General features: G+C 40.2%; 1 protein-coding gene across 1 annotated transcript; it reads right to left on the reverse strand.

Moving 5' to 3' along the window:
- Positions 1 to 1,689: 1,689 nt before the first annotated feature.
- On the reverse strand, positions 1,690 to 7,608 carry LOC147605252 (EH domain-containing protein 1-like). Its single transcript, XM_086794095.1, has 16 exons — positions 7,298 to 7,608; positions 6,445 to 6,524; positions 5,819 to 5,887; positions 5,600 to 5,657; positions 5,380 to 5,432; positions 5,213 to 5,252; positions 5,025 to 5,086; positions 4,786 to 4,899; positions 4,119 to 4,221; positions 3,966 to 4,015; positions 3,750 to 3,878; positions 3,217 to 3,468; positions 3,017 to 3,096; positions 2,695 to 2,821; positions 2,376 to 2,519; positions 1,690 to 2,241 (listed from the first exon to the last, which is right to left on the reverse strand). The coding sequence occupies exons 1-16, from the start codon at positions 7,380 to 7,382 to the stop codon at positions 2,053 to 2,055; spliced, it is 1,635 nt and encodes a 544-aa protein (XP_086650221.1). The 5' UTR covers positions 7,383 to 7,608; the 3' UTR covers positions 1,690 to 2,052.
- Positions 7,609 to 12,360: the final 4,752 nt, after the last annotated feature.

The raw sequence follows: 12,360 nt of genomic DNA on the forward strand, positions 1-12,360 counted from the left end.
AAGAAAGAGAAGTCCTTAAGATCCTTAAGAATGACCAAAGTTCCTTAAAGATTCTTGATATAAGATAAAGCCCAAATACAAGAACTAGACCAATGACATGTTTCAATACCAAATAAAACCTTGGGATGACCATCTTTGTATGCAAGGAACCGTCGAAGGGAAGTTTATTAGATTAGCTTATGAAATCAACACTTGAGAATGATCCCAAGAAAAGAATTTTGAGAAAATCTCGTCAAAATATATTGTGACTAAAGAAACTCGACTTGTTTAAAGTTTCGAATGGAGAGCTAACATTTCGTCGAGCTTACAAAGATTTTTTAATATGATGCATTTTGATGGAAATTCTATTTATTACATAAGTTTGTTTGTGGAAGCCTATGAGGGAACCACAAGCTTATGTATTGTCGTGTGGGAATCATCCACGAAGTACATCACAAAAAAACGATTTTGATGGAAATACTCTTTATTACATAAGTTTGTTTGTGGAAGCCTATGAGGGAACCACAAGCTTATGTATTGTCGTGTGGGAATCATCCACGAAGTACATCACACAAAAAAACGATTGTCTAAGACATTAACCCCTCTCAACCGAACACGAGTGCTGATTTAGCACATTTGGTGTGAACCAAAACGACTCTGAAGGGAAACGAACAAGATAGTACGTGGTGATTAAGTATGCTCACTAGTCATGACATCAACAACTAAAGTATTCGTGCTTCTACGATAGGTGACAACAATAAAAGAGGTTCCTAAGATTATTTGACACTTGAGTTGAAGCGAATGTGAGACCATTATATGGGCTCCTTCAATCATCACAATAGTCCAAGAGTGTTGGAGCTCGTTGATGCATATATCATCTTGATCTAATAATCACGTTGTGGTAGGAGGAGATTGATGATGATGAAGTGTCGTAACTTAAATATTTGTGTGATGTATGATATGGACATATATATACATGATTGGGGGAAAAAATGATGTATGTTTTCTTTCGAAAGAACTATGTTAACGAAGGAGTATGTAAACTCTTGTTTGTAAGCGGTGTGTGTGCAAGTAAAGTGGCAAATTAGTACGTACCTTCCTGGTCCGCCGTCCTAGTCTAAAGATCATGTCGTGGTCCAAACTACTCCACATCGGGCAAACAAGCAATGGTGCGGAGTAACAGGGTACGGCCGATAGAGCTAGCGCATTCAAGCATTTATTACAAACTTGCTTGTTTTGGAGGAGGGCCACACATGATTGCAGAATGACTGACTCTCTCACTCACTCACTCAATCAAATCAAGGCCTCATCCGGATTTGTTCTTGAATGATTGCTCTCTCTTACATGCCATATATGTTGACGACCTCTCTTAACCAATCAAGGCCTGCCGCTTGTAAACTCTAGTTTACAGCTTGCTTACAAAAACCATCCCAACTCGTGAGTCTGATAGATGCAACTCATTCATTATTACCACCTGTGGCCTTGTTCATTCTGAAGCAAGACTAGAGTAACAGCCAACGTTAGGGCAAGCGCAGTCCATTCCTGCTCTGCCCTTCATTATTTATTACCAAATAGATATGCATGTACAGGAACAGCATAGTTTGTGAGCTTGTTAACAAGGTAGTGAAGTAAGCACCCTACTGGAGTGTGAAATGCCACCAAAAACTAAAACACTAAAAAATTGGATTGCATGCATAGGGACTGAGGAGCTGAAAAAAAGTGATTGTTTTCAATATCAACGAAATGTGCTTGGCACATCAACACTTAATGCATCACGCCCATCTTCCCATGACAGTAAAATATGACCTAGGTTGTTGAGGCGCACTTTACCAAAAGCTGTGATGTGGAGATTATACTGAAGAACATGCAGAAGTTGATGCTGAAGGACAAGCATACATGCTAATGAAAGCAAGTACGATGACAAAAACATGGCTCTCACTAACAACCAGTAGATTGAGTGAATCTTTTTGCACAAGGGATCATTTGCAAGTCACATACCTGTGACCAAGATCAACAACCAGCAAGACTTGCAAACATACATGGGATAACTCATGAGAATCATCATCTTCTACTTCATCCATCATAAGGATTACGGAATCTTTTGATAAGGTCAGGCAGATCATTGCTCAGCATCTCATCAATGGCTTGGATCATCTTGGGCTTGAGCTTCTCGAACTTGTCTATGCTGTAAGTTGACAGGATGTCTTTGAAGTGTTCCACGTTGGGGAAGTCTCCAACAGGAAGACGGTACTCCTTTTGCACCTAGCAGAACAAGAGAAATCATAGCATCCTTGAGCCTCCAAATGATCCTAGAGATTTTCGAAACTTCAAGCTCAGGAAAAAGGTACAATTAATCAGGAAGAACTCAAAGACAACACGTGTGAAATATGACTGACCTTGTTGAACTCCTCCTCCAGATTGTCTAGGAGGCGCTGCTGTGCCTTCATCTTGCCCATCATGGCTGGCATTTCTCGCTTCAGGTGGCCAATCAAGTAGGCATGGATCTTTGCAGCTCGAGCTCTTTTTACAAATTCATTTATCTTGCAAAATAGAAAGTCAAAAAAAGGCAAAATTGAGCGGTGGTAGCAGAAGATAGGTGGACGGACATGCATGAAACCTTCAAAAAGTTTCTTACAAAAACTGTCAATTAGAAGGTACCTAGGTAGACATGCATAAAATCTTCAAAAAGCTTCTTACAAAACTGTCAATTATTACCTTTCTGTCACAGGATTTTCTGGGAATATCCTTCAAATCTGCAAGGAGGTGGTCTTGCTCTGGCTCAAGGAGATCTTTTCCAATTGACCCTCCTAACTCTTTGCTTATAGGCTTGTCATTGAATGATCTGATTGCAAGAAAATCACCCAGCGCCAAGCTTGTCAACCCACAGGCACACACTCATGAAAGTGGTGTATCTATAATTCAACAGATGCTCAGATAGACACAACAGCCACCACACAACTTCATTACTTTGAACTTCACTCGTGTCAATAGAATGCCCACATTTGCAACTCAATTTCACTTCAGGAGTGTTGCCTACCCAACATAGACACGGACAACCTCCGGAGTGTTCAGAACCTTGCCAAGAGACCACATGAGTGCTCCATACACCTTCATCAACTGTATGGACACATACAATTATCAGCTCATACACAGGAACTAGCTTCAACAGAAACCCAAAAGACAAAGGTTCAAGCAAGATAGCAGAACTTTATGAAGTAAACAGACTTCTGGGATGACCTGTTGTGTGTTAACTTGATCGGCCTTGTTGAGGACAACCCTAATCTTGTCTTCATGCCCCCGAAGTGAGGAGATAACACATTTGAACTCATCACTAATGTCTAGCTTGTGAGGGTCGAAAAGCAGCAAAATGAGGTCACTCTTTGCAGCAAACCATTCGGTTACTCCAGTGAAATCATAGCTACGCTGAGTCCGTTGCTTCTCTCCAGACAAAACTCCAGGAGTATCCACAAAAGATATGTGCTCCAGTAGCTACAAGGTAACAGGTCATGGTAAGCTTTATCATGTGTTAATTGAAATGCTCAGATTAATATAAACCGAAAGTCCAAGGCATTTATAATGTGTAAATTGAAATGCTCAGATTAATGTAAACGTAAAGTCCAACGCATTATGTGTTTGCTAGAAGGTTTAGCCCATAGTGAACTCAAGCCCATACGTAATAGCTACAGATTATGGTCAAATTCGTACCAGAGTTGATGCAGATGACCGAGAAACTGACAGGATTAGGCATTGGAGAGCATAAACTGACTTACAGAATTAGGCATTTGAGAGCACTCAAACTTGGAAAGAAAAGCTGCTCCAAATCGTGTCAGCCCAGTGAATGGCATGTTAGTTTGCACAGCGATTGTATTCCCAGGTACACTGCGACCATCAGGGCCTCCCTACATGCAATAAACGTGAGTGAAAAACAGCAAACTACAGGAAAAGGTAACCAAACAACAACAATGTCAATATGACAAAGCCATTACCATGACCACAATAAAACGGTCTGTAGTAGGCTCTGGTCCGATATGAGCTCCTAAAAGGACGATTATATTGACATCACTGTCAGAGGCCAAAGCTATGAAAATGGTGGATTTGTGACATTTATGCAAAGCACACAGGGATGAACATCATCAAACCTGGATAATCTGTTTTCAGTAGATGCTTGATAAAAGTAGTTTTCCCAGTAGAGTACTGCCCAAGAAGCATGACCATAGGCTTTGCATCAAAATCACTATCAGTCTGCAACGAAAGGAAAAACCAAGTCACTTTTCTCAAGTCCAACGAGTACATTTTAATATCCCATAAAGTCCATCAACTGCAGCAAGCATACATTCTATTGCTCGATTAGGTTCAACCATCATTCATTCTCATGATCATTGCCTGGAAGGTACTTGAGTCTGGAGATAAACATGCTTGACTACAAAAACCTAATCTAGCAAGCATACATTCAACCATCATTCATTCTCATGATCATTGCCTGTAAGGTATTTGAGATAAACATGCTTGACTACAAAAACCTAATCTAGCAAGCATACATTCTATGGCTAGATAAGCCCCAGCATATATCAATCAAACATTCATTCTATTGCTAGATTAGGTCAAGCATTCGTTCTCATGATTTCCTGGAAGGTACTTGAGATAAACATGCTTGACTACAAACCCATACACTACAACACCTGCAGAAAGGATTCATTCTATTCCTTTTTCTGTTATAAGAGAAAGCAAACATGAATTCTACAGTGCACCCCTCAACTATTAGACCTATGCATACATAGATGGGAGCATGTGCATGCAATGACTTACCAATGGGGGAAAGGCAAAATCGTTGAATTGGTAAGCGACCTCTAGAGGCTTCAATTTCTCCATGTAGAGCTTCTTGAGACCATCAATGATGGAAGTAACATGGGATGGTTCAACCTGGACCAATGATTACTAGCATTAAGAGCCAATGCAAGACATACAAGACAGGCTTGCTGAACCATGTACATGTAAACAGACTTATGGCATGCCAACATCATAATCGACTTCCATGGCAGTCCGACCTTTTTGGCGGCTTTTTGCGAAAATAATCTTGCCATGAGTGTTGGAAGCTCTTGGGCAGGACCTGCCAAAACGCAGGTCATCTGAGCTTGTAAGAGCTAGCAGATACACTTGTGAACATCAAGCTATATTCAACCAACACGGGAAGATGTAATTGAGGACAACAAAACAAGACGCATAGACTCCTTACCCTTCATCTCATCAACACATTTTTGAGGAGTCCGCTTGACCTAAAAGCCAAAGAAAAACCCCAAAAGTTAGTTATGGGCAGCTGCAAATAGAAATCATTCTAAACCCCACATTTTCTGATTGATTTTCCTTTGATAGAAGGAACAAAATCTTGAAAGGGGAACATACAGATAGCATCTCGTCTAATCCTTCCATTGTTGGGGGACTAATGTTCTCAGCCTCTGCAAGACAATGAAAACAAAGAATGGCACAAAAGCTGCACATCAAGCATGATGACACTTCTTTGAAATGTTTGTTGATCAAACTCAGGAGTCAGCAAGCATCAGCTAGTGTCATGCTCATCTTTGAGCTCCCAACTGAGTCTCGTTCTGGTAAAGCAATATGCTACCTGCATTCAGCAGCACATCAGCGGACGGAATATTCCCAGTCTGTACAAGAGATATAACCTGGCAATGAAACAACAGTAGCTAAGATAGAATGGAAAAGACTTTACACCTTCAAGTTCACAAGAATAGCAATAGAGCACCCAAAGCACTTATCAGACCATCAATAGAAATTTGTTACAAATTCAGTCATGATTCATGTATCTATAGCAAAGAGATGCAACCTGCATAGCTGTAACAAACTCGTGGTAACCAAGATAGCCCTGTCGTTTAGAGTCAGCCACTGCCCAGACCTAAACAAACATTGTAGTTAGGACACTTCTTGCAGCATTCCAGCAGATTGGTTTACCCATCAACATTCAGATTGTTGCATGCCTATGGTGCAATGGTGACAAAAGAAACTTAGAGAAGAGCAAGCAACATAGTAGCTATCTCTTTCTATCCACGTGCTAGATCAAAAATCAATGCTTTGTATTTGAAATATTGCATTGAAGAATTGTCACAAGTCATGAGATTGGCATAAACCTATCTCCAGATCTGTTACAGAGCAAGAATATGCCTCAAGATTCAAAGCACTAAGAGATATGAAAATGTATCATCCATCTTAGATATGTGGCCATGTTTTACGCATAGCAAGCATCAAAAATTTAGAGCATTGTTTGCAAAATTTGACAATGTCACAAGTCATGAGATTGGCCATAAACCTGATCTCAAGCTCTATTACAAAGAAAGAATATACCTCACTAAGTAGACATAAGACAATGTATCATGCATCTAGATATGTGGTCATGTATTACACATGGCAAGCGTCAATTTTAGCATTGTTTGCAAAAATTGAACTGTTATTCACCTGCTTGAGGTCATCGTTTGACAGCTTTGAATGGGAGAAAAAATCAACAGCATCAGCTCCAGTGATCCTCCCATCACCATCTGCATGCATTTAAAACAAATTATTTCAATCAGTCTAGATTGTTTGATTAGTCCATCTGTTTATAAGCAGACAAACAATGTGGTGTACAACACAATAGCCTTATCAATGTATGGCGGTATACAGCATGAAGATCTGATCATTATGTTGCATACCAACCGTCTGAAATGGTGTACATGACATGGTGTACAATGCAATATAGGACAGGGTGTACAACGTACTGACCTAGTCAGTGTATGGAATGGTGAGCAAACAAAACAACAAGGTGTCCGCCATAACTGCCTGATCAATGTATAGCATGGTGACAGCAAATTAAATAGGCATACAGCATAATGATCCAGGATCGTTATGTGGCATGCTGAATAAATGGCAGGGTGTATCATATAATGACCCATTTGGTGTGTAGCAAGGTGAATAGCGGCAATGTATGACCCATAACCTAATCAGGTGTACAGCATGGAAAAAACACATGAAGGAGCTTCGGGGGGACACACCTAATCAAATGTATGGCATGGCCAAAACAGATTCTGGGTGGGACATAAGGGGACACATGATGATGGAGGGATACGGCATGGTACTAACACATGATGGGATGTACAGCATGGTAATAACGCATAATAGGGCACACGATATGAAAATAACAACTGATGGGAGTGCACGGCTTAACACGCAACACCGAGGCTACAGAAACAAGGCAAGGAGATTGTTGATCTGTCTGGCCAAGAAGCAGAGCTTGAGAAAGAAAGGCCAGCAAGAGAAGGTGAGGGGCGCTTACCGACGTCTGCGTATTGGAACCACTGCTTGTACAAGTGCTCATCTTGCTTGACGCAGTTAGAGTTGCGAACTGTGAGAATGTCCATTTCTTGAAGGGTTTAGCAGATCGCTATGCAAAGCAAAGCAAAGTGGATCTACCTCTGTCTCTCACTCCGAGCGGCCTCTCAATCGCGATTTATAAAACTAGGCAGCGGCAGCGAGATGGAGTTTTCAAATGAGCATGCAACGGGAAGAACCAGGTTAATACGAGCGGGAGTTTCACCACGCGTTAAATTGTTGTGGGCGGCCTTTGCCCGGCGGACACTTCTCCCACAAGGAGAGAGGTATATAAAATACCTTTGCCACTTTTTCCTTTGCAATTTTCAACTGAAATTCTTGGCCCTCAATTTCAAGGCGAGCAAAAACTTCAACCGGTTTTCCCAAAATGGAGCCGTGAAAACTACACTAAAGGACAGTTTTTTTCCTGACAAATGGGTTTTTTTTTACACTTTTCGGGCTAATGCCTGTGTTTGGCTCATAATTCATGAAGGTAAAATTTAGGCTAAATGATCAAAAAGCATCTAAAAATGGTGAGATGAGATTTTTAGTCCTTGTAGAGAGTCTCTTCAATATTTCCAAGCTTGGTGAAAAAGCGTATAAAAATGTTTGAGATTTTCCATCCTTGTAGAGAGGAGAGTCTCTTCAATAATTCCAAGCTTGGTGAGTGTCTACCCAAATACATGCCACACACAACCAATGATTCACGCTCCTTCCCACTGATATTACATAGATGATGTTGACCCGAGTTAGTGGAGTGGTTAAGGTGGTTCTCGAGAGTCCCGAGGTCATGGTGGGTTCGAGCCCACCCTCTGCAACAAGCGGTGGCATGTAGGGTGTGTGTTGTTCTATCTAATTCCAGCCAAAGTTTTTTTTAAAGATATTACATAGATGATGTGTTTTAATAAATTTTATTACATAGATGATGTGTTTTAATAACTTTTTACATGCTTGAGCATGACTGTGGCAAGGCTTTAGACTAAATCATGGGAGCAATGGCCTAGCGTTGTAACATAGTTTGTGATTTTAACCCTAGGCTAGAGCTAATTTCTTGCTACTTTTAGGAGGTTGATTCACCTAAAATGCTTGAGTGAAGAGCCTATAGCTAGTGATTATGTTTCAAAAGGTGAGAGTAGAAACAATTCGTTGTTGATCACCATTTCAGAGAAGCGTTTGTAACTTGTTCGCTAAAGTTGGGCATAAGCTTATGATTGGATTCAAGAGTGCATCCATTTGATGAAGTGGTCATCCATAATGGGGTGCTAATGCAATCATATTTGCTACTTCAAAAAGTGTCTCAACATAGTCTTCACAATACATTCAAGCAAAATCTTTGGGGCACATAACCATGCTTTATAACTATCAACTCAACCGTTATCATTCAAATTCACTCTATAATCCCACTTACAGCCAATGGCATGCTTATGCTTTTAGGTGTTGATAAGAATGTAAATATTGGTTCTCTCTCTCTCTCTCTCTCTCTCTCTCTCTCTCTCTCTCTCTCTCTCTCTCTCTCTCTCTCTCTCTCTCTCTCTCTCTCTCTCTCTCTCTCTCTCTCTCTCTCACCAACGAGCTAAGAAATTAATGGAAGCGAGGGTTTGGCGACGAAACTTGTGATTGTACAATTGAGGCTTATATTGTCACCCTCACATGCCTTAACCAAAAGGAGTTAGTGGGTCGTGAACCTCAATCACATGTGCTGAGATTACGAAGTTTGGAGACAAGTGGTATGTCACATATCATTGTAATAGGGAGTAACTCATAAGTCAACTATATCACTTGTATTCGCCCACTATTGTGCTATTGTACATGTTGTTGTACTACGTTCTATCCATGCTTTATAAAATATCAAACAATATCGCAATGTAATACTTTGTATTTGATCAATCAACAACATGAACACACTCAAAACATTTGAATCCAATTTTACCTCGTTGAGTAAGTAAACCTCTTAATTATACAAATGAATTGCATTGAGCAAGTGAGTTATGCATGGAGCAAGAGACCCTCTAGATTATCAAATCTAGATGGTGCCGAAACCTATTTGGCGAGCCAAAACCTGCTAAGCCCTCCTACGCAGCAAGAAATCGTAGAAAGCTTTACACATGCAACTAAGGATAAGTAGTAGTAGTACTTACCCAACCCTGAGCCAAAGGTGCAATCGAAAGTTCCTTGATCTCCATAGGTGTTAAAAAACACCACTGTCCACATGCTAAGCGACTACTAACTAAGCATACGTAGCAGCAGCAACAACAGCAACAACAACAATAGTACTTACCTGATCTCGAGCTAAAGGTGCGATCAAAAGTTCCTTGATCTCCATAGGTGTTTAAAAACACCACCGGCCACATTTGGGGATCCTCCAATCACCAAATACTTAAGAGCTTTGTAAACTACTTCATAGGTGAACATGGTTTCACCCACCCAACCTACCATAAGGTCCTTTACCATATTACTTGCTCTTAAACAGGAACCTATCTTTTGTAAGTCGGCGGCTAGGAGAAATAAGTGCAAAAAGTATATGAACATGAGCTTAATAAACACGAGACATGAGCGTGAGCTATAACAGACGTGAGCATAAGCTATAACTGACATGGACATGAGCTATAGCAGACATGGACATGAGCTATAGTAGACATGAGATGTGAGTCAACCATGACATGAGCGTGAGTCAAAGGGTAGGTGAACCTAATATTATACAAGTAGCCAATTGAGCCTACCTAAAAGACTCATGATAAGGACACACCTACACATGTCCTCATAAGATTTTCTTGTCCTATAATCTATACTAACATTAATTTCTAAGAAAAACTATTATCCTTTTGTAATTATTAGAGTATTACCAAACTATTGGCTGAGGCACGGGGCCCCACACACTACTTGGAATAGCATGCCTATTTCATAAAAGAAAAAAATTTGGTGGACCTATTTCATAAAAAATCAATGAGTCCTAACCAGGCGTGTGAGAGCATGAGCGTGAGTCCACCAGGTGTGAGATGTGAGCCGTGAACCCCGACCAAGTGTGTGAGAGCATGAGCGTGAGTCCACCAAGTGTGAGATGTGAGCTGTGAGCCGTGAGTTTAGCCCACTAGTAGCAAATGCATATAAAGTCTAAGCAAAAATCTCTGAGCAGGGTTATTCTAAGCGGATATTTTTAAGACTTGTGTAAAAATTATTTTCTCAAAGAAATATAGTTCTAGTGCATAGTCTCTAATGCAAGCATCTAATAATGACACATATTTTTTCCATAATAATTTTTTTACTGGTTGATATAAATAAATTCTCATAATTTATTTATTTTTAAAATTTACCAATATTTAATTTATATTCATGATATACATAGCATCATAAGCTACCTAATTTATGTTAGACACGTGTCTAATTTTTACCTACTGTAGACCATTTCACTAGAGTGAAAACCTTTTGATGGGAAGTCGATCCGGACTAACTGTGGAAAACGATAATCCCATCGACTGTAGTACACCAAGTTATATTTCTTCAAACCCACCCTGCCTTTGGTTTGAGCAAACGATCAACACTCAATAGAGTGCTTCCATATTAAGGCAAGACTCCTTTGAATCCTCCTTCAAATCTACCTCAAGTAAGGAGATTTAGGATAAGATGAGCCAATTAAATGTAAACGTGAGAAGAGGAATAGAGGAACCCTTAGCATAGGGGGGCACCATGATCCTCCGAGCCCAAATTCACCAATTGGCTCTCTAAACATCATCATCAACTTTGTGAAGAAAAGGGCATTAAACCACCTTATGCCGCCCTATCTTTGGGCGAAGCTCCAATGAAGGAGCAAGAGTGAAAGTGGGACCAAGAACATTGAAATTTGCTTGCTCAATAAGTGGTCGAACAATGTTGGATGATGTCACAATGTTTCAAAACATTTGGTGGTGCTGATCTTCTAAGCTAGGTTTCTCCCAAGTTGTGACCATGGCTAAGTAGCCCAACAACCACAGTTACGATGGTAATCATGACATTTTTTACTGTACCATTAGGGACGAGCATTCCACAAAATTACCCATTAGCAAGCACACTAGTGTAAACATGGTCACACCTTCTTAAGGAGCCCATTATAGAACCTTCTTCACCATGGAACCAAGTTTCCATTCCTCTCCATTTGAACGAGGAACATGGAATGTGAGGAAGGGTAGAGAGACAATGATAGGGACTATCTCAAACCCAAGGGCAAGAGCAAACACATGATGTGTCCTCCCCAATAATCCTGCAGCCTCAAAGATAGGGTAGTGTAGGAAAAGTGCCGTTGGAAAATGCACAGCCCAATGCCATGGGACAAGAAACTGCAAACCTCGAAGAGAGGGTTTTGTCTAACCATTTCCCTTGCATTATCCCACCATGTCAATATGCAAAAGACATGCTTAGGATGGTATTTGAAATGGGAAGGGGGTTGCCATAAACATGGCAACTAGAGGCTCAAAATTGGGCTACACAAAGTCAATCCACATCTCAAGAATAATGACCAAATTTGATGGAACTAGAGATCATATTCAATACCTATAGAAAAGTTTAATTGAGTTTGCAAAGCCATGGGTAGGATTGATTATCGTACCAAGATTTGTTCATCCATACTTTACCTTGAAGGTAAAGCAGGTTAGTGGTTTAGGACACTGACCAAATAGATGTAACTCTACATGATACTGCAAATGATAAATATGCAGTATGCATAACCCTACACTCATATGACATCTTAGTTGGCTCTGTCATACTACTCATCACTTATTAGTCAACAATGCCAAAACCATGTTAGTTACATATGATCAATTGGCCTCCTCACATAGTAGTCAATCCCAACATGACTGCATATGATGAGTAGGCACAAATATATACAACAATAAAACTAGGTCAATATATAACACTTGTAACACCAATAACACTAGCATGGCTCCAAATGTGCATACACCAATAACACTAACCTGATAGTATTTAATATTGGAATCACCCATGACACCAACTACCAGTATGGTACAATGGTATTTCAGGCATCCCCAATCTATCAAG

This window comes from Cibotium barometz, chromosome 60 (assembly GCF_041138505.1).
Source record: "Cibotium barometz isolate CiBa-2024 chromosome 60, ASM4113850v1, whole genome shotgun sequence".
Taxonomy (NCBI): domain Eukaryota; kingdom Viridiplantae; phylum Streptophyta; class Polypodiopsida; order Cyatheales; family Cibotiaceae; genus Cibotium; species Cibotium barometz.